General features: G+C 33.1%; 2 protein-coding genes across 5 annotated transcripts; both read right to left on the bottom strand.

Moving 5' to 3' along the window:
- Positions 1-179: 179 nt before the first annotated feature.
- On the bottom strand, positions 180-8,515 carry LOC102623834 (probable leucine-rich repeat receptor-like serine/threonine-protein kinase At3g14840). Of its 3 annotated transcripts, XM_006477770.4 has the most exons (24): positions 8,169-8,515; positions 7,696-7,858; positions 6,167-6,238; positions 5,974-6,042; positions 5,377-5,448; positions 5,212-5,283; positions 5,022-5,093; positions 4,784-4,855; positions 4,620-4,691; positions 4,439-4,507; positions 4,287-4,358; positions 4,128-4,199; positions 3,905-3,973; positions 3,760-3,822; positions 3,620-3,655; positions 3,418-3,461; positions 2,724-3,103; positions 2,233-2,431; positions 1,919-2,053; positions 1,690-1,808; positions 1,379-1,589; positions 1,039-1,276; positions 799-949; positions 180-702 (listed from the first exon to the last, which is right to left on the bottom strand). In XM_006477770.4, the coding sequence occupies exons 1-24, from the start codon at positions 8,254-8,256 to the stop codon at positions 322-324; spliced, it is 2,991 nt and encodes a 996-aa protein (XP_006477833.2). In that variant the 5' UTR covers positions 8,257-8,515; the 3' UTR covers positions 180-321. The 3 variants fall into 3 exon arrangements, with proteins under 3 accessions (XP_006477833.2, XP_052294423.1, XP_052294424.1); XM_052438463.1 differs by lacking the exon at positions 5,022-5,093; XM_052438464.1 differs by lacking the exons at positions 7,696-7,858; positions 8,169-8,515 and adding an exon at positions 7,283-7,326.
- Positions 8,516-17,526: 9,011 nt separating this feature from the next.
- On the bottom strand, positions 17,527-25,224 carry LOC102623167 (probable leucine-rich repeat receptor-like serine/threonine-protein kinase At3g14840). Of its 2 annotated transcripts, none has more exons than XM_052438461.1 (24): positions 24,949-25,224; positions 24,408-24,570; positions 23,539-23,610; positions 23,346-23,414; positions 22,741-22,812; positions 22,572-22,643; positions 22,382-22,453; positions 22,141-22,212; positions 21,972-22,043; positions 21,811-21,879; positions 21,659-21,730; positions 21,500-21,571; positions 21,342-21,407; positions 21,201-21,263; positions 21,071-21,106; positions 20,850-20,893; positions 20,155-20,537; positions 19,626-19,821; positions 19,271-19,447; positions 18,997-19,115; positions 18,721-18,931; positions 18,378-18,615; positions 18,137-18,287; positions 17,527-18,040 (listed from the first exon to the last, which is right to left on the bottom strand). In XM_052438461.1, exons 1-24 carry the CDS (start codon positions 25,034-25,036, stop codon positions 17,666-17,668), a joined length of 3,024 nt encoding a protein of 1,007 aa, XP_052294421.1. In that variant the 5' UTR covers positions 25,037-25,224; the 3' UTR covers positions 17,527-17,665. The 2 variants fall into 2 exon arrangements, with proteins under 2 accessions (XP_052294421.1, XP_052294422.1); XM_052438462.1 differs by having other exon boundaries at positions 23,346-23,411.
- Between the last annotated feature and the right edge of the window lie 1,729 nt (positions 25,225-26,953).

The raw sequence follows: 26,953 nt of genomic DNA, 5'->3' as shown, positions 1-26,953 counted from the left end.
ATGGCCATACCCAAAAGTAAGTTCTCAACAACTTATCTTGTGTTTCTTTGTGTTAGCTGTGTAAAGTCAATGCTCGCAATGCTTTCCTTCACAGCATGTTGCCCTTCTCAAATTTACCAAACACTGTAAGCTTCTATTTGGAGCTTTCATTTCACAAGAGCTATATGGATTCTAAGCCATAATACCAAGCAGACCTCAGTTTGTTGCCATAAAACATTTCTCTCAACAATTGTGTTTAGAAAAATGAAAAGAAAATAGAATGAGAAGGCGGCAAAAGAAATACAAAACAACATTTTAATTAGCATATTCTCCTAATCTGTGTTAATGCAATAATCGTTCAGAATCAATATTGAATGGATAGAGATCAACTCCAGATGTGGAAGAACCTGTAGGTGGCCCATCCGTCGACACACTTTGTGTACTTGCAGTGTTTTCTATGCTGAATTGGTAATATTTCCTCATTGCTTCTGACTTGGATTCGTCTTTGTTTGAGACACTTGAATCTTGAACTATATCTGGAACACCAACCCTCCCTTCCAGCATGCTCACTACCGAAGACATCAAAGGCCTGTTTGTTGGAGAAACATCCGCGCACAGCAGAGCTACATTGATCATCACCCTCACTTGTTCTTTGTCAACATTTGAACCCAAATTTGGATCAACTAGTTCCATTAAGTTGCCTTGTTCTTTTAGTAAAAGAGCCTAATTAAAAACAAGTAGAAACAACGTATCTTTTGTTAGTGGTTAATTCAAGAACAAACAGTTGAAAGCAAGAAATTTTAGGAGGCTAAAAGTTACCCAATCTAGAAGATAAAATTTCTCCTCCTTTGTTTTGCACATAATGTTGCTTCTACCGCTGACAATTTCCAAGGCAACAATTCCGAAACTATAGACATCTGCTTTATCTGTTAAATGACCCCGCATTGCGTATTCTGGTGCCATATATCCACTGCAAGATCATGAACTTGAATATTACATCGATATTGTGTTAGAAGTAAATGGAAATCATTGATGAGAAATTAGTATGAAGCAACTCACAAAGTTCCTGCTACTCGGGTGCTTATGTGAGTGTTATCTTCTTCATCAAGCTTGGCTAAACCAAAATCGGATATTTTAGGGTTCAAGTCCTTGTCAAGAAGCACATTTGTCGCTTTGATGTCTCTGTGGACAATCTTTAACCTTGATTCTTCGTGGAGATAAGCTAAACCTCTAGCTATACCGATGCAAATATTATGTCTTGTTGGCCAATCCAACTTCAACCGATGCTCTTCAGGACCTTCAAATCATTTGAAAAACAAAAATAATATTTAGAATCTATAACACACGCATGTACGCATGTTTATTTATGTGTAATTGATGATATGTAGCCGAAATTTACCAAACAAAGCTCGAGCAAGGCTGTTGTTTTCCAAGTACTCGTATATCAATAACAATTGATTTCCTTCAATGCAACATCCATAAAGCTTTACAAGATGAGGGTGTTGCAAAGCAGAAATCGTGCCAATCTCATTAACGAACTCTCTATTTCCTTGCTTTGATTTGGCAGAAAGCTGCTTGACAGCAATTGCAGTGCCATCTGCCAAAAGGCCCTGCATATTTTAGAAATGTGACCATTTGTTCCCCTCAAGTTTTTCGTTCACACGTCACATGCTGTTAAAGTAAAGACAGTAATTGTCATGCATAATATACCTTGTAAACAGGGCCAAAACCACCTTCACCAATCTTGTTAGCAACATCAAAGTGGTCTGTGGCAGCTTTAATTTGCCTCAAGGTAAAAGAACCAGTTTGCAAGTCTAGACCCCTCAGCTCTGTGGAATAAATTACTGGGTTAGATGAGAAATTTCTATAACAAAATGACAAGGAAAAACAATAGGATTATCCAGTGTAAGAAAATTTTATTTATTAATCAATAATCCACCTCGTTCCGATGTATATTTTGGTCTAAAACAGCCCTTCCACCAAAGGATACCCACAACTAGGATTATCACAACTGCTGCAGCCGCTACAATTCCGAGCACGGTGCCTACTGATATGCCACTGCTTCCTTCGAAATCTGCTTCACATAGAACGTTACAGATCTCTCCATTGCAAGTGTTATCTAATTGAAAAATTCTTAAATACAAGGAATTTCCATAGATACAACCTTCAGGAAAATTGTTGTAAAATCTAAAGTACCTGCAAAATGGAAAAGTATCAAAGCTGAAAGAAGCCTTGAGTTAGTATTAAACCTACCAGGGTTATGAAGAGAAATAGCCGATATGAGAGGACCATAAACTCCTCTCTCAGGAATTTCAGTTGTCCCTTTCCCTGCCCAATAGAGACGGATATCCATGGTCCCATTGGTCACGACAGCAGAAAATGGTTTCACAATTGGTTTACCAACTCCACCAGCTTCCTCCTCAATATTGAAATCTTTCAGCTCCAGCTTCCCCTGCAACAATAGCATCCAATTTACTTATATTTTCATGATAGTAATAATGTAATAATGTTTTAGATTTAGGGAGCCTAACGTCCAAAACGGACAATATCATATATCCGTATTTTAATTAAAGAAGCTTGGGTGAGATCCTAAAGCAAATCCAGGAGAGTAAAGTAGGCCTGAATTATGGCTAAACCTGTCAACATCTAACAAGCTTGTCGAACTGAAGGTTTTATGTAACAGCTATCTGAATCCTAGCAGAAACTGTAATCTACAAAGACTAAAAACAACTGGCAACAATTACCTGAATATAAATATCAAATATACGTCTTCCTAAACTTTTGTAAGTTTTGTCATCAGTGAACATTGTCTCTGCAAAGTGGAGATTGACTTTGTAGTTTCCATTTTCCAGGCAAAATACATAATATGTCAAGGAAATCGGAGAAACGCGAGCTTCCGTGTATAATTGGAAATCATCCATCAACAATCTAGATGTATTTTTCTGAATGTTAGTGTCAGGGCTTTTATCATCTAGGAAGTGACCAGTGGAGCTAAATGCCCAATGATTGGTTCTCGTGAAACCGAATCTTGCAGCGGTTGCTTCATCTGTGTCCTCTTCAAACATTGTACTTCCATTAACAGTCACTTCGCTCCCTCCACAATTTATGTGAACGTAGGAGTAAGCTGGAACAAAAGGGAAAAACAGTTAAGTAACGATTGAGCAAGAAAATAAATAGAATTAGAAACTGAGAAAAATTAAAAAAATACTCAGTTTTTCTATTTCAAAGCATCAAGATTCTTGATTGGAGAATAATATAATGTTCTTAGTTTTTAAATCACATGGAAAACAGAGTTAGCATTGCAATAATAATGATTACAATGGTCAAAGTCTAAGGAGTAAAATTGCTGAAAATTAGAAGCTCAAAGAAATGTGGTTTATGCACCATTTAATAATTTACTTACAAATTGAAATGAAAGGGCATTTCATTTTGACTTACTTTTTGGGCAGGTGTGACTTCTCAAACATGAAACGATTCCGGTGCTAGAAGTATGCAATGGAATGGTCAGAATTATAACAAAATAATACATAGTCTAAATTCGATTAAATATGAAGGAAAACTAAATCAAGGCAACGCGCAATAAACTTTAAACCAAATAATTTCTTTAAGCATGTTAGTGAAAGGTGAATTCGAAACTTACGAGTTACTACCCTTAGAAGAGCTTGCAAATAAGTTCCTGTAGATAATGGCACAAAGTATAAAGCTAGTTAGTCAGCATATTCAATATAGTGTATTATATTGTTGGAGTTGCTTATAAGTTTAAGTTGATATTGTTCTTACACAGCCCCGTTTTGGCAGTCTGAACCAGAGCTTTCATCAGCAAAATTATTATATGAAAGATCTCTGCAAATAGAAATTTCTATGTGATTCATCATCTTTGACAGTGCAACTTAAATTACATGAGGCATGGAAAAGAGAAGCTCACATGTTTTCTGGCCCTCTTCCGAACATCCATTTAGGTACTTTTCCAGTTAGCAAGTTTCCAGTCAAATATCTAAACAAAAATGACAGTAAACTCAGAATAGCATTATGTCGGTCACTTGATGGAGAGAATGTTCAATGAAAATAATAAACAAAAGTAAAAAAGAAGTTTTGCAAACAACCTGCACTTGGATGAAGGAAATTTGAATTAAAAGTAAAATGCTTACATGAAATCAACATCAATTAGACCAACAAAGCTATCTGGAATTGTTCCATTTAGTTTATTGAAGCTGAGATCCCTGCAAGAAAGTTCACAAGATAAAAAATATGAAAAAAAATAAATGGTGTTTCCCTGTTGTGTGTCTGAGAAGAAAGCGAATACTAACAAGACTTTCATCTCTTTCATCTCCCCAAGATAGTCCAGCAGGTCTCCTGTGAGATTGCAATTCCTCAATATCCTGTGCAGTGACATAACCAAACATTATTATTTTTCAACTAGCCAAAAGATGCAGAAATTTTTTATGAATTGGGTACTTACAAGTTCTCGAATGTCCTATTACCTAGATCAGGTAAATTTGCTTCAGGTCCATTGAGGTCACTGATTCTCCTGCACATTGAAATTCAACCAAAACCAATAATCCCAGTATCAATTAAATACGTTATAGTATACACATGATGTAACTAAAAAGAACATTCAAAATGAGAAAAACCATACATACAGGTCAGTTAAACTTCTCAGAGAAGTAATGACAGACGGAATTGGCCCAACCAAACCACTTGCCTGAATGAGTCTGTTAGCGCATATAATATTTATTTCATTAGTCACCATACACATAATTCTTCTTATAGTGTATATAAAAGAAAAAACAAAGTTAGCTCTCACAATGTGTGAAGCTTTGTCCAATTCTGAATAAAACTGGGTATCTCTCCTGTGAATTGGTTATCACTAATTCGACTGCATTATTTAAAATAACAAAAGGACAAAATAAAATAAATTAATAATCATGTACTGTTTTAAACACTGTCATTAAATGTTTCAATAAACAGCACAACTGAGATCAGCACTGGATCTAAATTCAAGAAAGGAGACAGTGAAAGAGTAAGAAAAATCATAAGCTTACAAATCCTTCATATTGGTCAACTTAGCAAATGTTTGAGGCAACTCCCCAGTAAAATTGTTTGAGTTAATATGACTGTAACAAGAGCAATACCGAGCCAAATCATCAAACTAATAGATATAAATTTTTCTTCAGGATTTTGATTTGGAAAATAAAGGGTCATATAAATTTATATGAATCGCGTATGTCTTACAATTTTTCAAGGTTGACTAGACTTCCAAGCTCCTCAGGCAATTCTCCTGATAACCGATTGGATTGGACGGTCCTATACATTTTACGGAACATAAATAGAATCACTTAAACAAGATTAAGATTTTCTAAAATTGAGGGGAAAAAGGATTGGAAAATAAAAACTCACAAATTGGCAAGTGTGGAAATATTTGCAAAATTTTTTGGGATTGGACCCGTTAGCCGGTTTGCCAGAAGGGAACTGAAACAAGAACCCCATATATGTTAGTTTAAATGTAAAATAGATTCCGAGCTTTGATTTAAATTTGAAATGGACATCAAGTTTACATTCAAGAAACAAGAAAACCTGGATTGTCCCCAGGACTTGTCACAGTAGTTTTCAAATAAGTTTATTTAACTTGCTATCTAACTTTGAATCTTGAGATTTTTTTTTTTGGGGGGAAGGGGAGATAAGTGTTAAAAAAAAAAACTTGAATAGACAATTGAGTTAAGAATTGAAGGAATTTGCATTTGGGAAATCCCCCTGAGATACTATTTCTGTTATCAACTTAAGTTGATATGTAAGGACTTAACAATAATATTAAAGATAACTCTTAATTGTATATATAACTTAGCAATTCAGTAATGTTTACTTATTAATCAGGTATTAGGTTGTTATTTAAAATTTTTTGAACTAAAAATTTAAACTGATAAATATTGGTTAAAAATATCTGTAAGAGTTCTCATTTACATACTTATAATAAAGTAAAGAAAAAGGATGACATACATATTGACGAGTGGCAGTGAGGCCCATTCTGAAGGGATAGTTCCATTAAGGTAGTTGCGAGTGAGATCACTGTTCATATCAAACAGTTAATTAGTTCGTTACTTATAATAACATGAATATATATATAAATGTGGAATAGGAAAATTTGGAGACAATGAGGGGCAAAATTGAAAAAAAAAAAAAAACTACTTACATTTCTTGGAGAAAAGGGAGCCTGGACAATTCTGGTGGGAGAACTCCTGGGAGACTCTGTTCCTTGAGAATTCTGTGTTAGAACAAATGAATAAATAAAAAGAAAATGAAAATAAAAATTAAGAAACAAATAATGATTTTTTTTTCTTTTATGGGTGATGAATCACAAAATGTTTTGAGAGCAGCCCAATTAAAATTAAAGCTTTCCTAGGTTACTAAGGCTTCGGCTTAGTGGTTTCAAATATTTCTTCTCCTACAAATGTAAGTGTATGGAGATTTGTCTCCAACAATTAGTGGAAGCAGAATTTTGGATTAGTTTTAGTATACCTTCAGAATGTACTAATATACATGTATATATTTAGTAAATTTTATTCTTAACATACATTTGCAGATTGTAATCAATTTGGGTGGCCAATCCAATTGGTAAAACCTCTTGTTAAAAAAGTGAAAAATATGTACTAACTGAACGCACACACACATGATTTTTTTTTTTTTAATGAGAATTTTCTACACTATAGATATAGAAATATTCCAATTCAGGATCCTTAATTTGTTAAAATCTGAGAAAGATGAAATCATATGATTTAATAGTATAATGACATTAAACTATTAATTTATATAACTTATTAGCTTTTTCGCACTTTAATAAATTCCAATATCTTAAACCAAATCAATACTCTCTCTCCCTCTCTCTATATACAATTCCTATGTAGTTTACATGTTGCATCTATCTTAACATTCAAACAAACTTACACAACAAAAAATTATAGATTTTAATATACTAAAATGTATGAGAAAACACCACATTAGAGTGCGTTTTTAGTTTTTTACTAAATTACAAAAGTAAGGAGAAGTAAGAAGGGAAAAAAAAAAGGGAAAGGATCCTAACCCGTTTCGTAGATGAGATTTCCCATCTTATCAAATCTTTAATTAAATAATTTTTTTTTTCAAAAGGTAGCAGTGTGAATAACTATTAAATTAAATTTTTATCCAGTATTTTTTTAAAATTCAACTCAAGTGATTAATTAAATAAAATCAAGAGCACAAAGTAATCTCGATCCCTCGAATTTTATCTAGATCTCTAACCAAATGAGTCAACCCAATTGCGCAATCTCACATGGCAATTTGATGCGGCGGGGACCGCATGCAGCACGGTGGACAGGTCAGGCCAACATCAGACAAATTTTTGTAGTAATAAATGTAATTTTCAAAAAGCCATGATTGTCTGGTGGAGACGAGAGAAGATTATCTTTATGATTTATCTTAGGGTGCTCGACAACCGACAACGGTGATGGTGACATCAAAAGAAGTAACCAACGATAAGCATAAAGGAGCATTTACTGCCTCGACCTTATTTTTATCTACCGACATTAAAAAATTTGAAACGCGCTCTATTTGTGAGACTTTAAAAAATTTACCCACACCTCTGTAAAAGCATACCTAAGGGTCTCTATTATTATTATTATTATTGTGGATTACTACTCATAAAAGCTTTGTATAGTGTAGTGGGAGAGAGAGAGGCATAAATACATGCTAACAACATGGCAAACGGTGCCGCCGGAGTAGGTGCAATTGCAGGTGACAGCGTTGTTTTTCAGATCAACAAACCATCCCCCTCTTCCACTGCATGGATCTACACTTAAATTCCAGTCCGTCTTCCCTAGCTTGTCGGCTATGTCTCGCAAAGCTTTCACTGCACCAAAATGAGACAATTAAGGAAATTTTGAGTAGAAAATACAAAGAAATAAAGATTATGCACAATAGAACAAAGGAGCTAGCCTTCTTACAATCTTTACCATCAATTTTTTTTATGTGTAAAATAACAAGTATAATATACATCGCTGTGAATTAAAGATTCTGGAGTAAAGCTCGTTATGTTCTCCAGCCTAAGTATATATACTTTTTATTTTATCTATAAAACTTCCCTCCTTTCGTCGAGGTTAAAAAAATGGCAATAGTAACTGCAAAAACTTCTTTTATTTGCCTCTAGCTAGCTAGCATACCTTCATCTTCCGGCAAGGTGGCTCCAGAAGCAAGAGTTATGAGGGCAAAGGCAGCAAGTGAAGGAAAAAGAAGATGATGAAGAAACATTTTTTTTTCCCCCTCAAAAAAATCAGCTGGCTGCTTCAATTCGAGAGTGAAAAATGATTAATTTGGTGAATTAGTTGCAAAATTTATGATTTAGGTATCAGGAAGATGGGAGTTGATTTTGGAGGCTGCAGGGAAAAAAGGATGGAGTCTTTTTTGAATGGAAATGTTATGGAGGCTTCAGTTGCTCATTAATGAAGGGCCAGAGCGAGAAGAGAGTAGGGCCGGTAGAAGATTGGTCCATATGCCATTTCATCAAATCATTTTGTAATTATTGATGGTTTTATACTTTTTTGGTTGCAACTTGTGTATGAAATTTAAAGTGAAAATGAGACGAGACTACTTTGATAAATAATGAATTATTATTAAATGAAAAATGGTAAAGTGGTTAGGCCGATAAACCACTGACAAAATGAAATATAACACCATATAACTTTTATAGTATTATTTGATTGTTTTATTTTTTTATTTTTCTCTAACAAGGCATGAATGTTATAATTTATACTATTATTAGTCTTTTTGTTCAAATATCAATATTCTAAAAGTACATTTATATATTTTTGTATTTAATAACCCATACCATTACAAATATTAAAAATACATCCTATTTAATGCCAACAAGTCCTGCCGTTCAGACTTCGCAAATGAATCCATCTTGGCGGCTTAGTACAGTTTCGTCAATCTCACCTTTTCACTCTCAATTTTTGGACTTTTTTCTCCTTGTTTTGTCCATGTTTGTGCTGACAAAGGACAGCAATTTGGATTTGGATCTCCTGTTTGTGTGACGTCTTCAAATTTCATGTTCAATAAATTCGGAGCCATTCTTTTTTTTTTTGGTTGAAAATTTTTCAAAAACACCAACCGTCCGTTTAATTTAGCTTGACATGGATATAATAATATACTATTTATATAATCTTCTAGAAAGGAAAAAAAAAAATGTCTCCCCTTAATTAAGTGCGTGTTTGGTATTACTTATCTAATGATTATAAATACTTATTTTATCCTATTAGTTCTTATCATAATTTTTGTTATTGTTTAGTTGTTTTTTAGTAGAGTTTTTGAAACTTAAATAAGTTATTTTGTCTCAACTAGCAAAAGTTCAAAATTTGAAATTTTAGGAGTAGAGGTTAAAAAGTTCTTTTTTATATGTTAAAATATCTAAAATATCTTCTACTTATTTGATAATCTTGTTTTATTCTTTTCATAATATAACTTTAAAAAGCTGGCCTATCAAAGTAATTTCATAAATTTTGAATAAAATCTCTCACTGACAACTAAAGAACTAAAATTTATTAGGTAAAATCTCTATTTGTAAAAACTCTACTAACAAAAACTTTTCTTAAAAAACTGTACCAAATGGAGTCTAAGTGTATGGTGGTAATATTTTCACTCTTTAAATTGCACCACCTGCCCACTTTAAAAAATTAATTATAAAAACTTCACATTGTATTTTAATAATTTTAAAGTAAGAATAATTTAAATAACTAACCAGCTAAATTCTCTCAACATGATTATTAAGCATTAATTAAGTTAATGAAATGTATTTGTAATGTGGTATACTCATAAAATTTATTGGCTATGAAATTTATGCTACTTACCTCAGTAAATGTATTGGTTATGAGATGGATCTAATTAATTAACTATTAAAACTTTTTCTCAATTTTGAAGATAAAAAATAATGTGAAATTTTATAAATAATTTCTTAAAATGGTTGATTTACATAAATTATAAGTGAAAATATCCCCACCCTTAAGTGCAATCTCTTTTTTTTTTTTCCTTTTTTAAGGAAAAATAATACCAACACCCTCATGATTTAAATAACTGATCACAAAGACTCCTTATTTTTAAAAATTGTCATACAAACCTCTTTTTAAAGATACACAGTTCCTTTTATATTTAGAAATGGTCACACAAATCCTAGGACATATTTCCATTTAAAAATTATCATAGACTCACATATACCCTAAATGTTTGTACAAAAGGGAGCCGATGTGTCTCAATGGGGGTTTGTGTGATCATTTCTAAAAATATGAGGTTTTTGTGATTATTTCATCAAACCATGAGGGTTTTGATGTTCCTTTCCCATTTTTAAGGGGTGGTAATATTTCACCCTACACTTTTTGTTAACCCACTCCACTTCTAGAAAATAACTATAAAAAAACCATACAATTTTTAAAAGTTTCAAATAAAGAAGAATTTTAGAAATTAAGTAACTAAATCTATCTTAATTTATATTTTTGTGACTTATATAATTTTTTTTTGTGGCTTAGATTTTTTTTTATTGTATTTGACTACTAAAATTTCTTTAGCCTAAATCTAAATTGATTATTTTACTATTATAAGGTAGAAGAACCAAAAATTTACTTTAAACTCGATTTTTTTTTAATTTTATACAAAATTTATTATTTCTAAATGTTGTGACGGAGGGGGATAGCAGAAGCGGATTGATAATATAGATAAATATTAGATATCGTTCTAGTACTAGATTAAGCCAATACGATTAGATTACATTCTAATCAAATTGTGATTAGATCTCGTTCTATTCCAAACAAATCAATGAGATTTTAACAACGCTTTAAGCGAGATCTGATGACACTCTAATCCAAACAACTTTACAAGAGAGATTTTGATAGTTAATCCCAAAGGATTTTTTAATTAATTAAAAGGTAATGAAAACAATAACAAGACTTCGGTATTTATAACAGAGTAAACCTACTTCCCCGTGTTGACATGAAATGGAAATTAAATAACAATTATAATAAAAATAAAATATTAGAACACATATTATAATTGACTCTAATTAAAAATGAAAAATATCAAAAGATCTAAAATAGCAAAATGCTAGAATCCTAAAATAATGTCCTACATCATTTTCCTCTCTTAAAAAGAAACTTATCCTCAAGTTTTCCTAGACGACGAAAATTGAAGTGAAGTAGCAATGCATCTTAGAGCTTGAACTTAAAGCCTTTTTAATCAATTGTTCTTGAAACTCAATACTCTCCATGCTTCATCTTTTTCTTGCACTTATAACTCTTCAAGAAAATGAAGTCTTGAATGAATGAATCACTTCCAAGCCTCTCAAGTCTTTTGTTGAATGTCGCTCAATGTTCTCGCTAATAAGCTTTATCTTTGCAGCCAAATCTTCTTTAACGATAACTGTCTTATTTTCAATGTGGATATGCATAATCACATCTATCATTGTTGAGGTCTCTTTAACTTGATTTTGCTGCACAAACCCGATTATACTATTTGGACTTGATGCTTAAATCAAGAGTAAATTGTATCTCTTCTTTAAAAATCTCATATAGATCAATAATCTCATTATCGTCTACATTCATCGCCGTAAAAAGAGATGGTTCGACATTATTACAAAATGGTCTTCCATCAATTGTCTCGTATCAAACCATTTTCTAATTTCATTTTACCCTTGTCAAATCCTTAACTCTTGTAGTTGTTCCCACCAATCTAAAGCATCACCTGTCAACTTAAATGATGCATGAGAGATAGCAACTTTTGATAAGAGAGTTTGAGTTTGAAGAGGATCATCCATCATGCAAATTCAATATAAAATATCATTATGATTGTCATCAAAATCTGAGATATCTTTAAACTCAAGGAGACAATATGAACCTTGCTCTATCTTTATCAATTTTTTCTCAAATTAAAATTACATCCAATGGCAAAACTATAAAAAAAACCTGACTTTCAAGGTTTGGCGCTACCTATAGCCTGGTGGCCGTGATTTGGAGTAGAGATGGTTAGATCTAGAAGCTATGATAGTAAAGAGCACGATGATAACTATAGATTGGTCAGACTTGCACTGGTTTGTCGTGAAATCCGACCTGAACTGGCGACTGTCTATGGTGATGTGGATTACGATTTTAGCGTTGTTATGCAATGGTTCTCGGTTAATGCTGGACAATGGCATTGAAAAATATTTTGGCGACTTAAGGGGAGCCAGACAGAGGTGACAATCGACGAAAAGGGTGGTGGTTTCACGACGGCAAGTTGGTGGAGTGCTTGCCAGTTGGGGTGATTTGTAACAATTACAAGTAGCGGTTAAGGGCGAGGTTGGTTGGGGTTTGGTCGGTAATGGGCTGACGACTCTGATGGTTGCAGTGCTTGGCGGTGATGGTTGCAAGATTGTGAAGATAGTGGTGGCGGCGGCGTTGTTTTTCAATCTTGGTTTTTTATTTTTTATTTTTTTATAGTGATGGATTCGATGAGGATGAATATAGGAAGCAGGAAAAGCTTTGCTACTGATAGAGAATTGCTTTGATAGCAATTGACAGAGCGAGATAGCAGAAGTAGCTTAATAATATAGATAAACATTAGATATAGTTTTAGTATCGAACCAAGCCAATGTGATTATGCTATGTTCTAATTAAAGCATAATTAGATCTCGTTCTAATCCAAATGACTTAATGAGATTTTAACAACACTTTTCAAGTTTAGACGATGTTTTAATATATCTAAACAACTCTCCAAGAGAGATTTTGATAGCTAATTCCAAAAGAATTATAAAAAAGAGTTTTTTTTAATTAATTAAAAGATTATAAAAACAATAACAAGATCTCCCTATTTATAGTAAACATATCTACGCAAGTTAACTTAAAAAATATAATTAAATCACAATTATAATGAAAATAAAAGAATAAAATATATATCATAATTGACTTTAAATAAAAATAGAGAGAATGAAAATACCTAAAATAATAAAATTTCAAAATCTTAAAATAATGTCCTACTTCATCATGTGTCAATACTATTTTATTAGTATGATTATTAATCTTTAATTAAACTAACATAAAGTCTTTATGGCACAATACTTGTATAAATTATTGGACTATCAAATTTATGTAATGTACATGTAGGGTATTGAAAATTATTAGATTTTATTTAAAACATTAGTTACAAGTAAAAAAATTAAATACCTAAATTATTATATACAAGAACACATTTATTGGGTAATTTGTTTATTGTATGTCATAAGGGTATTAAGACTTATGTTAATGTAACTTAAATGATCAAAGAAACCTAAACAAGAAAATAGTTATAAAAATGATTTAATTGATTAGTTATAAAAAATTTATTGTTGATTCATATTTATTAGAAAGTGATATAAGCTTATTATAAATGTGCTCAGGAACTGGGGTGCGTTTACATGGATAGTAAGGTAAAAATATTCCCACAGCCCCACCAATTACTTCCCCTTAATTCACCTGGTTGACAAAAAAAAAATTATTTAAATTACGACAAATATAACATATTTATATTAAAATAAATATCAAGTCAATATATTATAATTAATCAAATATTTAAACGTGTAATAAATAGGCTAGCGTATTGGAATAAAACTTTAAACTTAAACCCGACAAGATTAGGAAATGAACTTACTGGCTCGTGTTGTGTTCACATTGGATTCTCATATCGCTGACCCCTTCCCGATACGCATTCGTTCAACGTACTTTTTCACAATTATTGACGTTGTTTTTTTCGTAGACTAATAAGTTAAGAACGTGTTTGATTGAAAATGGTTACCAGTCACGTCTTATCAAATAAAGGGGAGTTACGTGCCGCGGTATTTTTGCCCGTGACTTGAAATTTGGTATAATGGTAACAAAAGTTACAGATTCTGTATGTAACGCAGCAAATGAGGAGCATCCACGCGTTGCAGGAGAGAGGAAAAGTTGTTGGAACTTAGCTGATACAAGACTAATTTCCATTGAGCTGTTACATACAGAGTCTGTAACGTAGTTTTGTCCACAAAAATATTGTTATATTTTTATTCGGATGTGACATTGTTTTTATCATTATGGCATGCATCTTTTTCTTAAGATTCTTTATCATTTTCTAGGAGCTGTAATATTCCTCGGAACCATAGAACCATACGTAATTGCATACTTGCGTCTGTAATTAAGAACACCTACCCAGAGATTTGTTCCCTTCAATTCATTGGTACAACAATTTCTCTCAAGTTAATTATAATCATGATGGGGCTCTTAATTCACAATTGATTGAATTGGTCTGATGATTGTTTCATATGCCAAAAAGTAAAGCTCAAATCAAACGTAACTTGGAGAAAATCAAAGACTTCATCATTTTCATGTTTTTATTGGGTCTCATAGTTTTTCCTTGTTGGAAATTTCGAACGTGAAAAGAAGTTTAAAACTTTTATTAGTTTATACATGAACTCATAGTCATGGCCGAGATAAATCTGAATTTCCATTTTTATTATGGATAATTGGATATGGATACAGGTGGGATGAATCATCCAACCCATATATGCCCGGTTGCTACAACTACTAACCAATAACAACAATTGCTTGATTAATGTTTTGTTTGAAGACTTCAATCAATTTTGATTCAACCGAGATCATAACTTTGTCAACAATCCGTTGGTGTGATATGATGATGATGATTATTATTATTATTATTGTGTAATTGTTTTTTTTATATAATTATTTTGTAATTGTTAGAAAGAAAGAAAAAGAAAATTCTTTGAAGTGATATTTGTTGAAGTTTTCGTTTTTCAATTTCTTGCATATTTAATGATTTAAATGATGTGGGAATTTCCTCAAGCAAAAAAAAAAAAAAAATTAATAAAAGATGTGTGAGATATTCTACAGAGTATTGATCAAGTGTGCGATTAGAGGCGTGATTACACGTGTGTGAGGATATAAAATGTGGAGCTGCTGAGTGCTGACCCAACGAGTTCGTTATTTGAGATCTTGACATGCATGCAGTCGCACTTGATAAAATGCGTGAGTGTTTGCACCTGATTAAGATTGATATTCAATGTGACAATCAGCACAAAGAAAAATTGACATGCCACGTATTTGTAATTAAATTCCCTTAGATATTCTTCTGTGAATGTGTGACATGTCAAACACGGAATTTTGAATGTTTTTATTGTATTGTTGATGAGTTCTACTTTTTCTACTTGAAAATTAAACGGCCTTCAAACATTCAACAAGTTTTTATTTAATCTACTTTGTATTTAAAAAAAAAAAATCAACTTTGTATTAATCTTTGGTTAAACTACACAAAACCTGCTTTAAACAGTTCACTTGAAATGCTTTCTTGAGAAGCATCTAATAAATACTCTTATCCAAAAAGAAATTTTGGAGATACAAATAAGAAAAGCACTTAAAAATTTGATGCTTTTAGAGACAGCATGATGTAGGACGTTGTTTTAGGAATTTTAAGATTCTAGAATTTTATTATTTTAGGACTTTGTATTTTAATTAGAGTCAATTATGGTATTTTATTATTTTAGAACTTTTTATTTTCTTTAGAGCCAATTATATGATATTTAGTTAACTTAGGGAAATATCTTTTATTTTTATTATAAATGTGATTTAATTTCCCATTTTTAAGTTAACTTAGGGAAAATATATTTTATTTCTATTATAATTGTGAGTTAGTTTTCCTTTTTATGTCAATTTAGGGAAGTGGGTTTCCTCTATTATAAATAGAGAGGTATTATCACTGTTTTAAGAACTTTTTTTTTTAGATTCAATTATTCCATAAACTTTTATTTAGAAATTTGTTTTCTCTATCTTCTTTACAATTCTGCTTCGTCACATCATAAATTGAAATTAATGTTTTTCCCATGACTTCTGCCCTTAACAACTCTAACTAGTAGTAAGAAATTTGATTGTACAACTTCATTTAGAAGGGGTAATTTTAAATTACCTCTCATGAAATGATAATGTTTAAAATGCTCTTAAATTATTATAAATATCAATTTATCTCCAATTTTGTTAAGAAGACAAATAAATTTTCATCGACCCATTCCTATTTTTTCTTTATCTTTTGAACAAAATGAAAAAAAATTAAAGTTTACAATAATTTGAATAGTTTTCTGGTCATTCAATGCGGAGGGTAATGTGAAATTTACCGTTTCTAGAATTAATTTGAGTGAAAAGTTGTGTCAGTATTGGTTCACTTCAATGGTGGTTGATATGTAAACAAACTGTTGGCTACCAGCCACCAGCAATTTTTTTTTTTTCTACAAAAGGGCTCTAAAAAGAGCTAAGGAAAAACAAAACGTCGGTAAGCTACCCCATACATGTCATGCTGAAGGTAAGCAATGATACCAGGAGGAGAATTTGGGAACAAATGAAGACCCAAAGGAAAAGATAGGCCATGATTTGCTAAGAAGTCCGCTGCAAAATTAGCCTCCCTGTAAACATGATTAATGGTAATGCGCCAGCTGCGACTAATGAGATCTTTAATTGACTTAATCAAAGGAGAGAGCTCATTAGATGTGATCATAGGAGTGGTGACTAGGTGGAGAATACAGATGCTGTCAACTTCAACTTGTAACCATCGGATCCCATTTTGCCAAGCAATATTTAAACCTTGATATAGGCCCCAAAGCTCAGCTACTGTAACCGAGCACGATCCAATATTCATTCCAAAGAGGGCCAGCCAAGCCCCATTATGATCTCTGATAAGACCGCCTGCACTTGCTTCCCCTGTCTTTTTCGCAGCACCATCAGTATTTAACTTACACCAAGGCCAGAATGGAGGAGACCAACATATCCACTTCACAACCCGGCCATTATTCATGCCCATCGGTGTGGTACTAATCCGTTGAAATTCTGTAGCTTTTATCTTGACTTCAGATATCATAGTAGCACAATCCCAAGTCATGCCATGAAATAAAAATTTATTACGCCTAGACCAGAGACGCCATATAGCTACCCCAAAGAAAATATTCCAACTGAGATCTGATCCAACCTGGTCCGCGTTCGTCAAGTTATAGCTCATCCAGTCTTTCAAGTTCAGAGAGAAAAAATATTGACGTTGATGTATCGGGAGGATGGCGTACCAAAATCTCCTAGCTACCATGCAGTCCCGTAACACATGCAAAGTATTCTCATCTCCATCACCGCAACGATCACAACTGCTATCTAAGTGAACATGTCTTCTTGAAATCTCAGCTTTTGTTTTCAATCTATTATGCAACACCAACCAAAGGAAAACACGAATACTTTGAGGACCATTCCAACGCCATACACAGCTCCATATTTGATCATCCTCTCCCTTAATCTCTTTGGAAAGAGCATCATATGCTGATTTTACAGTGAAATTTCCTTTTTTAGATTCAGACCAAAAAATCTGATCTTCTCCATAGCCTTCCATTGGTGGTCGAAATGAGGCAATTCGGAGAAATATTGTTGGGGATGAGGCAGCCACCAGAAATTTGATAGTATTATAAACTCCCATTTCAAAATTGCAATAGTCCTGAAACCACAACGCCACTATACGAAACTGAGCCTTAGAAGTTATATGCTGAATGTCTTTAACATTTATGTTGAGAAAGAAGAAAAGAAGACAGAATGAGAAGAAAATATACACACAGCATTCAAGCATAATTCTCTAATCTGAGTTACTACAATAATCAGTCGGAATCCACACTGAACGGATAGAGGTCAACTCCAGACGTCGAAGAACCTGTAGGTGGCCCATAAATTGACGACTTGCTTGGTATAGTACTTGCAGTTTTTTCTATGCTGAATTGGTAATATCTCCTCATTGCTTCTGATTTGGTTTCATCAATGTCTGAGACATTTGAATCTGGAGCTAAATCTGGAACATCAACACCGCATTCGAGCATGCTTAAGACCGAAGACATCGAAGGCCTATTCGTAGGAGAAGCATTGGCACACAGCAGAGCTACATTGATCATCACCATCACTTGTTCTTTGTCAAAATTTGAACCAAGATCTGTATCAACTAGCTCCATTAAATTTCCTTGCTCTTTCAATACAAGCGCCTGATTGAAAAGAAGTTGAAACAACATATATTTGGTTGGTGATAAATTCAAGATGAAACAATGCAAAACGAGAGATTGTAGGAGCCTAAATGTTACCCAATCCAGAAGATAAATTTTATCCTCCTTTGTCCTTGAAAAAACGTTGCTTCTACCGCTGACAATTTCCAAGGCAACAATTCCGAAACTATAGACATCTGCTTTCTCTGTTAAATGGCCCCGTGTTGCATATTCTGGTGCCATATATCCACTGCAAGGTCGTGAATTTGAATATTAAATTGATAATGTATGAGAAGGAAAGTGGAAAACATTGATGAGAAATTAGTATGCAGCGACTCACATTGTTCCGGCAACTCGGGTGCTTATGTGGGTGTTATCTTCTTCATCCAGCTTGGCTAAACCAAAATCAGATATTTTAGGGTTTAAGTCCTTATCAAGAAGCACATTGGTTGCTTTGATGTCTCTATGCACAATCTTTATCCTTGATTCTCCATGTAGATAAGCTAAACCTCTCGCTATACCGAGGCAAATCCTGCGCCTTGTTGGCCAATCCAACTTCAACCGATGCTCTTCAGGACCTTCAAATCATTCAAGAAAGACGATACATGACTAGAATCTAATACCACATATGTATGTATGTGTGATTTATGTGCAAACCGATACTGTGTAGTTGAAATATATACCAAACATGGCTCGAGCAAGGCTGTTGTTTTCCAGGTACTCATAAATAAGCGACAATTGATTTCCTTCCATGCAACATCCATAAAGCTTTACAAGATTAGGGTGTTGCAAAGCAGAAATCATGCCAATCTCATTAATGAATTCTCGATTTCCTTGCTTTGATTTGGAAGAAAGTTGCTTGACTGCAATCGCTGTGCCATCTGCCAAAAGTCCCTGCATTTTTAAGAAATGCAGTCAGATTTGAAAAACAAAAAGGAATTGTTTCGAGCAAAACACACCTTGTAAACAGGGCCAAAACCGCCTTCTCCAATCTTGTTATCAGGAGCAAAGTTGTTTGTGGCAGCTTTAATTTGCTTCAATGTAAAAGAAGCAGTATGCAAGTCTACACCCCGCAGCTCTGTGGAAGAAATTACTGGGTTAATAAAAATGAAACATAAGCATAACAAAATGATCCGTAAAATCAAGATATCGTTATTTTCATAATCTTTTAAAGACTTGAATTAGAGAATTATTTATTTGTAAGAAATATTTGTTAATTAATCAGTGCACTACCTCGTTCCAGAGTATTTTCTGGTCTAAAACAGCCCTTCCACTGAAGGATACCCACCACAACTAGGATTATCAAAAATGCTGCAGCCACTGCGATTCCAAATGCTTTGCCTACTGATATACTACTGCTTCCATCTTCTGATATACTACTGCTTCCATCTTCTGACGGGGGTGTGAAATCTGCTTCACATAGAAAGTTACACATCTCTCCAATGTGAGGGTTATCTAATTGAAAATCACTTAAATACAAGGAATTCCCGTAGAAATAACCTTTGGGAATTTGTAAAATCTAAGGCACTTAAGAAATGGGAAAGTATCAAATTAGATGAGAGAAGCCTTGAGTTAGTATTAAACCTACCAGGATTGAGAGAAATTGCTGATATGAGGGGACCATAATCTCCTTTAAAAGGAATTTCAGTTGTCCCTTTCCCAGCCCAATATAGACGGATCTCCATGGTCCCGTTGGTCACGGCCGCAGAAAATGGTTTTACAATTGCTTTACCAACGCCGCCAGCTTCATTCTCAATGTTCAAATCCTTCAGCACAAGATTCCCCTGGAACCATATTTCCAATTAACTTAAATTTTTATGCAAGTTAAAGTAAAATCCAAGATGGAGAATATCTATTACATTCTTTTTTATTTAAAGAAGTTTTTGTGAAATCCAAAAGCGAATCCATGAGAGTAATTATGTGTGCATTAAGGTCAACCCGACTACATCTAACAAGCTTGTTGGACTCAAGCTGTTATGTAACAGCTTTCTGAATCCCAACCGAAATTAAAATCTACATGAGGATACACTGGAAACGATTTGCTAGCTCAATATTCAAGAAAAGATTTAGAATCAACCATGATTGGTGGTGCTGAGGTAGTATTAAATATTAGTCACCTGAATGTAAACATCAAATATGCGCTTTCCAAAACTGCTAAAATTTTTGTCATCAGTGAACAGTATCTCTGCAAAGTGAAGTTTGACTGTGTAGTTTCCATTCCCCAGACAGAATCCATAGTAGGTTAGAGATATGGCAGAAAGGCGGGCGTTTGTGTATAATTGAGAATCGCTCATCAAAAGTCTAGACGTATTTGTCTGAATATAAGTGTCTGTTTTGATACTATTATCCAAGAAGTGACCAGTGCTGCTTAGCCCCCAATTTGTTCTACTTAGAGTAAATGTTGAAGGCCCTGCCTCATACGTATCCTCTTCAAATGCTGTATCTCCATTGGCAGTCACTTCACTCCCGCCACAGTTTATATGAAGCGAGTAGTAGTAAGCTAGAACAAAAACAACAGTGAGCATCCAGTGTACAAGTAAAAACTTTTAAAAGCCAAGTAACAACCAATGAATTTTAGCAGCAGATGACTTAGCGTAGTATTGTTGTCCAAGGTAGTCAAAGTTTTGGGTTTGAAGGAATTACCTCAAATTAGAAGCTAATATAAAAAAATGCGACAAACATTTAGTATGCTAAATAAGATAGGAGCTGCGGGAAATTAACTGGTCTTTTCCATGTTTTTGTCAATTATAAGATTTTTTTCATCAGGAAAATTCAATGTATTTATGAAAGAATATTTCAGATCATGACTTACTTTTTGGGCATTGGACGCTTCTCAAGCATGATACAATTCCGGTGCTGGAAAGATGTAACGTAAAGGTCAGCATCATAACAGCATAACATATAATCGAATTTTGATAAACTCGCCAGAGCAATATATATCCAGACAATGCCAATACCCAATTAACTTAAAACCAAAAAGCTTCTATTATGCATTTCAATATGTTATAACTAGATAGTGAATTGAAAACTTACGAGTTATTGCCCTTTGAGAAGCTGGCAAACAAGTTCCTAGAGAATTGCACAAAGTATAAAGCTTAGTCAGTGTATTGAAGATAGTTTATTGATGGAGGTGCTTAAAAGCTTCAATTAATAGTATTCTTACACGCTTCGCTTTTGGCAGCTCGACTCTGCGCTTCCATCAGTGAAATTATTATATGAAAGATCTCTGCAAACAGTGTTTTATGTGACTCATCGTCTTCCAGAATGCAAAAAATTGCACCAAGAGTGCGAAGGGGAAGCTTACATTTTGTCTCCTTTTTCAAGCATCCAAGGAGGTATCGCTCCAGTTAGCAAATTTCCGGTGAAGTATCTATAGCAAATTATAATAACAAAGCAGTAAAAGATGTCAAACAACCCACGCTTAGAAGAGGGAAATTTGCAGTAAGAAAATAAAATGCTTACATGTAATCCACTTCGTATAGATCATCGAAGTTGCTTGGAATATGTCCGCTTAGTTTATTAAAGCTGAGATCCCTGAAAGAAAATTCATAAAAGAATCATAAATTAACTGAAATTTCCCCGTATGTATACCTGCAGATAATAAAGAACGTTTGCACTAACAAGACTTTCAATGTTGTCATTTTCCCAAGATAAGGAGGCAGCTCTCCTGTGATATTACAATTCCTCAATATCCTGCCATGACAGGATCAAACATTAAGAGATCTTTCAACAAGCCAAAAGATGAACAAAATTTCTATGAATTGGATACTTACAAGTTCGTCATCTTCTTATTACCAAGTTGGGGAAAAGTTGCTTCAGGTCCATTCAGGTCACTAATTCTCCTGCATCGTGAAATTCAACAAAAACCAATAAGCCTAGTATCAGTCAAATACATTATGCACATGAGTAACAAAAATAGAAAAACCATACATACAAGTCAGTTAAATTTTTCAGAGAAAAAATGCCAGAAGGAATTGGCCCAACCAAACCGCTTGGCTGAATGAATCTGTTGATACATGTAATATTTATTTCATTAGTCACCATACGCATAATTTATTGTTAATAAAATAATGAATTAAGGGAAAAAAAAAACTAGCTCTTACAGTTTTTCAAGCTTTGTCCAGTTCTGAATAAAACTAGGTATTTGTCCTGTGAATTGGTTATCACCAATTCGACTGCATCATTTGGGATAACAAAAGAAAACATAAATAAATTAATGACCATTTACTGTTTTAAACACACGCAAGATGCTAAATTGTTCAAGAAGCAGCATAGCTGAGATTAGCACTGAATCCAAATTCAAGAAAGAAGACTGTGAAAGAGTACGAAAAATCAAAAGCTTACAAATCCTTCATATTGGTCAACTTAGCAAATGTTTTAGGCAACTCCCCAGTAAAATTATTTGAACTAAGATGTCTGTAACAAGAGCAATAACGAGCCGAGTTATCAATCTAATAAATGTAAGTTTTTTCTTCAGGATTTTGATTTGGAATAAAAGGGTCATACAAGTTTATATGAATCTCGTATCCCTTACAGTTTTTCAAGATTGAGTAGACTACCAAGCTCCTCAGGCAGTTCTCCTGAAAACTGATTGTATTGGACGGTCCTATTCATTTTACCGAACATAAAAGAATCAATTAAAACAAGATTAATATTTTTCTAAAATCGAAAGGGGAAAAAGAGATACGAAAATAAAAACTCACAGATTGACAAGTGTGGAAATATTTGCTAAATATTTTGGGATTGGACCCGTTAGCCGGTTTGCTAGGAGGGAACTGAAACAAGAATCCCATATGTGTTAGTTTAAATGTAAAATATCTTCTGTTCATCTAAATTAAAAATGAACATCACGTTTACATTCATGAAGCAAGATAACCAGAAATTGAGCTACGAATTGAAGGAATTTGCAGGTGGGATGAGTGAGACATTAACTCTGATACTATATTTTAAAAATTATTTAATTTAAAAGATTTAGTTGATAAGTAAGGGTTTAAAAAAATATTAAAGGTTGATCTCAAATTCTTTATTATATATGTTATCAATCTCCCGTAGTTACTTATATATGATTTAGCAAAAAATAGACAGCTGCAAAGTTATATTCTTTGTAACTTACAGTTGACCCAAAATTAGTTTCTCAAGACCCGTAAGAGTTTGACAACAAACTTTACATTTTGAATAATAACTGATTTTGAATTGACGTAAGTTAGAAATGAAATGACTTATTAGTAAGACCAACCAAAAAACCGTCCGCATTAGAGAATTTTCATAAGTACACTACATAATATAGTAAAGAAAAAGTATGACATACATATTAAGAAGTGGCAGAGAGGCCCATTCTGAAGGGATAGTGCCACTAAGGTAGTTGCGAGGGAGACTACTGTTCATGTCAGACAGTTAATTAATTTCGTTAATTATATATGTAACAAAATGAACATATGTAAATGTCTAATGGGAAAATTTACAGTTAATGAAGGGTAAAATTGGAATGGCGAAGTGCTTACATATCTTGGAGGAAAGTCAGTTCGGCCAATTTTGGTGGGAGAACTCCTGTGAGATTCTGCTCCTTCAGAACTCTGTTTGAGATGAAAAGTATGAGACTTGATTTATTACTTAAAAAAGGAAAAAAAAAAAAGGCAAGTGAATAATATAGATAAACAAACAAATAATGCAGGGGCGTTTGGTTACTTTGATTTGGTACCGTTTTTGGTTTACCGTTTTCTGTTTTCCAGAAATGAAAAATAAGAAACGTGTTTAGTGGCACCATTTCTCAGCCTGTTTTTTTATCAGACTGAAAATGAGTACAACTCATTTTTCACCATCATCAAAGGAAAAGAGAAAAATGATAAAATATTTGTTTGCATAGATATCGCATAATTCTTCTTTCGAGATTCGGCCACACATCTGAAAACAAACAATTGTGTACGATCAAACAATTTGCCGCCCCCCCCCCCCCCCGGAAACTATAAAAGGATGAGTTCCAAATAAATATAGGACGGTAACAAATGAGGCAAGTAAAAGCGGAGTGAACGAACACAAAATTTTTTACATGGTTCGACAAATTATCTTCTGTGCTGTGTCCTTGCCTCTAAAAAAAAAAAAAAAAAAATGTAAAAAAGCTCACTCTACTATTTTAAAACGTTGTGGTTTAATAGGGTGTATATGTCGTTTTTTCTATTATTAATTACTGTTTACAAAAAAATTTATGTTTAATATTGAGCCGATCTGTACTCAACTCTTCATACGTACAGAATATATGATTAAAATGTAATTAGTTTTATATTCTTGTCTAACTATTAATTGTGTATTACTGAATCTAAATCCACGCAAAAAGCTTTATGAGATAGAGATAGGGACATATAAATGTACGTACATACGGAAAACATGGCAAACGGTGCCGTTAGAGAAGGAGCAATTGCAGGTGACAGCATTCTCTTCTGGAATCTCAGCCCATCCCTCTTCTCCACTGCATGGATCTACGCTGAAGTTCCAGTCCTTCTTCCCTAGCGTGTGGGCTATATCTTTTAAAGCTTGTACTGCATGCATCAAATTGTTACAAACACGTACGACTAAGTTTAACTGATAGCGTTCAACAATATCAGTATGTATATCAGTATACATGCATACATACATATATATATATACATATGTGTGTGTGTGTAAAGTAACAAGTATCAGCCTTCAAAAAAAACAAAAAATTAGCAAGTTTGAAGCCATTATGTCCTCCGGATTAAATTTACTTATATATATAATAGTACTTAAGTTCGGACATCTTCCATATTTGGTTGTAAAGTTAATCCGGATTTTATGACAGCATATATTTAAATGTAAGTTCCCTCTTTCCAGAGAGGTTAATAAAATAAAAATGATGTATAATTGCACAGACTTTCTTTCTTTCTCTCTAGCTAGCATACCTTCATTTTCTGGCAAGATGGCTCCAGAAGCAAGAGCGCTTATGAAGGCAAGGGCTGTAAGTGAAAGAAAAAGAAGACGATGAAACATCTTTTTTTTTTTTTTTCCTCCCCACTTTTGCTGAAGAAATTCAACAATAGCTGCTTTAATGTGAGAGTGAAAAACGATTAATTTGGAGAATTGGTTGCAAAATTTATGATTTTTATTTTTTTATAAGAGGATGGGAATTGAATTCTGCGTGGAAAAATGAAAGAAGACTTGACTTGACCCTTAGTAAATGATGGCAGCAAGAGTGTATTACTTTAAGTAATGATAGAGTCAGAACTATTTGGTACAATAAGTGTGTATAAATTTATTTCTGGCTCTATTATTATTAATTACTTTATCTGATTCAGATCCTTTTATGATTGGAGAAATTTTAGCGTATATCTAAAGTGTTACATCTAATTAATATAATTTTTTAAAATAAATATACACATAATATAGATACATTAATTGAATATAACACATTTAATGTATTCTAAAATCCCTCTATGAACCGTCGCATTATTAAATTCAATGGCTAGGATTTATTCTCTGGTTAATTTTTCATTTCACAATTATTGATACATATTGTTTTGTCCGTAACAAAAAGTCGACAGCACGTGTGATTGGATGACGGTCATATCTTATCAAAATCAACTTAATTTGAGCACTAGGAATCACAACTTTAATTGCTGGGAACCAAAGAACCATATCTCTACGGAGAGATTCGTTCCCTACAATTAATTGCTTGAATTGATCTGATGGCAATTGATTGCCTGTTTCATATGCCAAAAAGTAAAGCCCAAAGCTTAAGTTAGAGAAAATCAAGGGCGTTCCCGTTGAGTCTATCTTCAAAGATGATCTAAAATTTAAAAGCTTTCACATGTGAGTTGGACTCTTGGCACCCTTTAGAAGTCGATTTTCATTGGAGAGAATTGCAAGCTTTAATTGTTATTTATAGTACAATAAATTAAATTGTTCATGAAGAGCGATCACTGTATTACCTTTCAAACGCCATTAATTATTAGCAGAGCCATAAAAAAGATGAGACAAGTGTGTTAATGGAATTGAACAATTTAGAATAGTTTTGATTAAGGTTATCTTAACTAATAGTTCATATATTCTAAAAAAATAATAATTGATACTTGTTTTTATTAAAATTTTTATTTCTCTTATTTTCAAGTGAGCAACTTAATGTTATTTTACAAAAGATTTTTCGTTCCCGTCGGGAGTTGAAAAATAGAAATAAATCACAATGATAATGAAATTTGTTTTAATCAAGGGTGAGCGAGTAAGAAGAATCAGAAAAATAAGAGGAGAGAGAAAATAAAAAAGGAAACAAAGAAAAGAAAAAGGAATTTCTGAGTAAGAGGAATGGAAACCAATTGATTTGGAGTTTGAAGAGGGAAATTGTAACAGTGCCGCATTGGGGTTTGGGGTTTCAATGTTTCATGAAGAATAGTTTAAGTTAAAGTTGTTTTTGTCATTAATGGCGACGTTATAAGATATTCAAATTATTTTAAAGGAAAGGTTACCTAGAGCTAACTTAGTAATGCTGTAATTTTTAAAATAATTGCTGTTCTTATACCAATTAATAGAGTAAGATAAAAGTGTTGGATTTTTAATCCAATATTATTGGATCTTTAATCTAATGTTGGGTTTATATGTGAATAATCATGTGTTGCAGACTGTCATATAATGTTAAACCCAATTAAAAGTGATCTATTAAGGTTTTCGGTATTATGAACTGTTAGAGTGCAATTTATGTACTGGTTTTGCATTTTTTACCTCCCTTAATATCGATGTTTTGCACTTAATAATAGTGATTTACTTGTGTTTTACTTTTGTTGGCGCAATTTTATTGATTGGTGAAAAAATTGAGCTATAAGATGATGTTTAAGGATGATTGTTCTCTTGGAGAAATTATGACCGTCAGAAGAACTTTGTTGATAAGGCGTGGGCGCGTGCTGTCAACTGCGGACC

This window comes from Citrus sinensis, chromosome 3 (genome assembly GCF_022201045.2).
Source record: "Citrus sinensis cultivar Valencia sweet orange chromosome 3, DVS_A1.0, whole genome shotgun sequence".
NCBI classification, from domain to species: Eukaryota; Viridiplantae; Streptophyta; class Magnoliopsida; order Sapindales; family Rutaceae; genus Citrus; species Citrus sinensis.
Note: the sequence above shows the minus strand (reverse complement) of the source record. Positions and strands in the feature narration are given on the sequence as shown.

Excerpts from the sequence above, each read along its gene's own strand:
- LOC102623167 (XM_052438461.1), bottom strand. The coding sequence starts at position 25,036 with ATGTTTCATCGTCTTCTTTTTCTTTCACTTACAGCCCTTGCCTTCATA. Across the intron at positions 21,880-21,971 it reads CTGAAAAATTTAACTGACTT|GAGAATTAGTGACCTGAATG; the intron begins GTATGTATGGTT and ends TTCACGATGCAG. Across the intron at positions 21,408-21,499 it reads CTATACGAAGTGGATTACAT|ATACTTCACCGGAAATTTGC; the intron begins GTAAGCATTTTA and ends AATTTGCTATAG.
- LOC102623834 (XM_006477770.4), bottom strand. The coding sequence starts at position 8,256 with ATGTTTCTTCATCATCTTCTTTTTCCTTCACTTGCTGCCTTTGCCCTC. Across the intron at positions 3,974-4,127 it reads CTAATTGATGTTGATTTCAT|ATATTTGACTGGAAACTTGC; the intron begins GTAAGCATTTTA and ends ATTTTTGTTTAG. Across the intron at positions 950-1,038 it reads ACCCGAGTAGCAGGAACTTT|TGGATATATGGCACCAGAAT; the intron begins GTGAGTTGCTTC and ends ATGATCTTGCAG.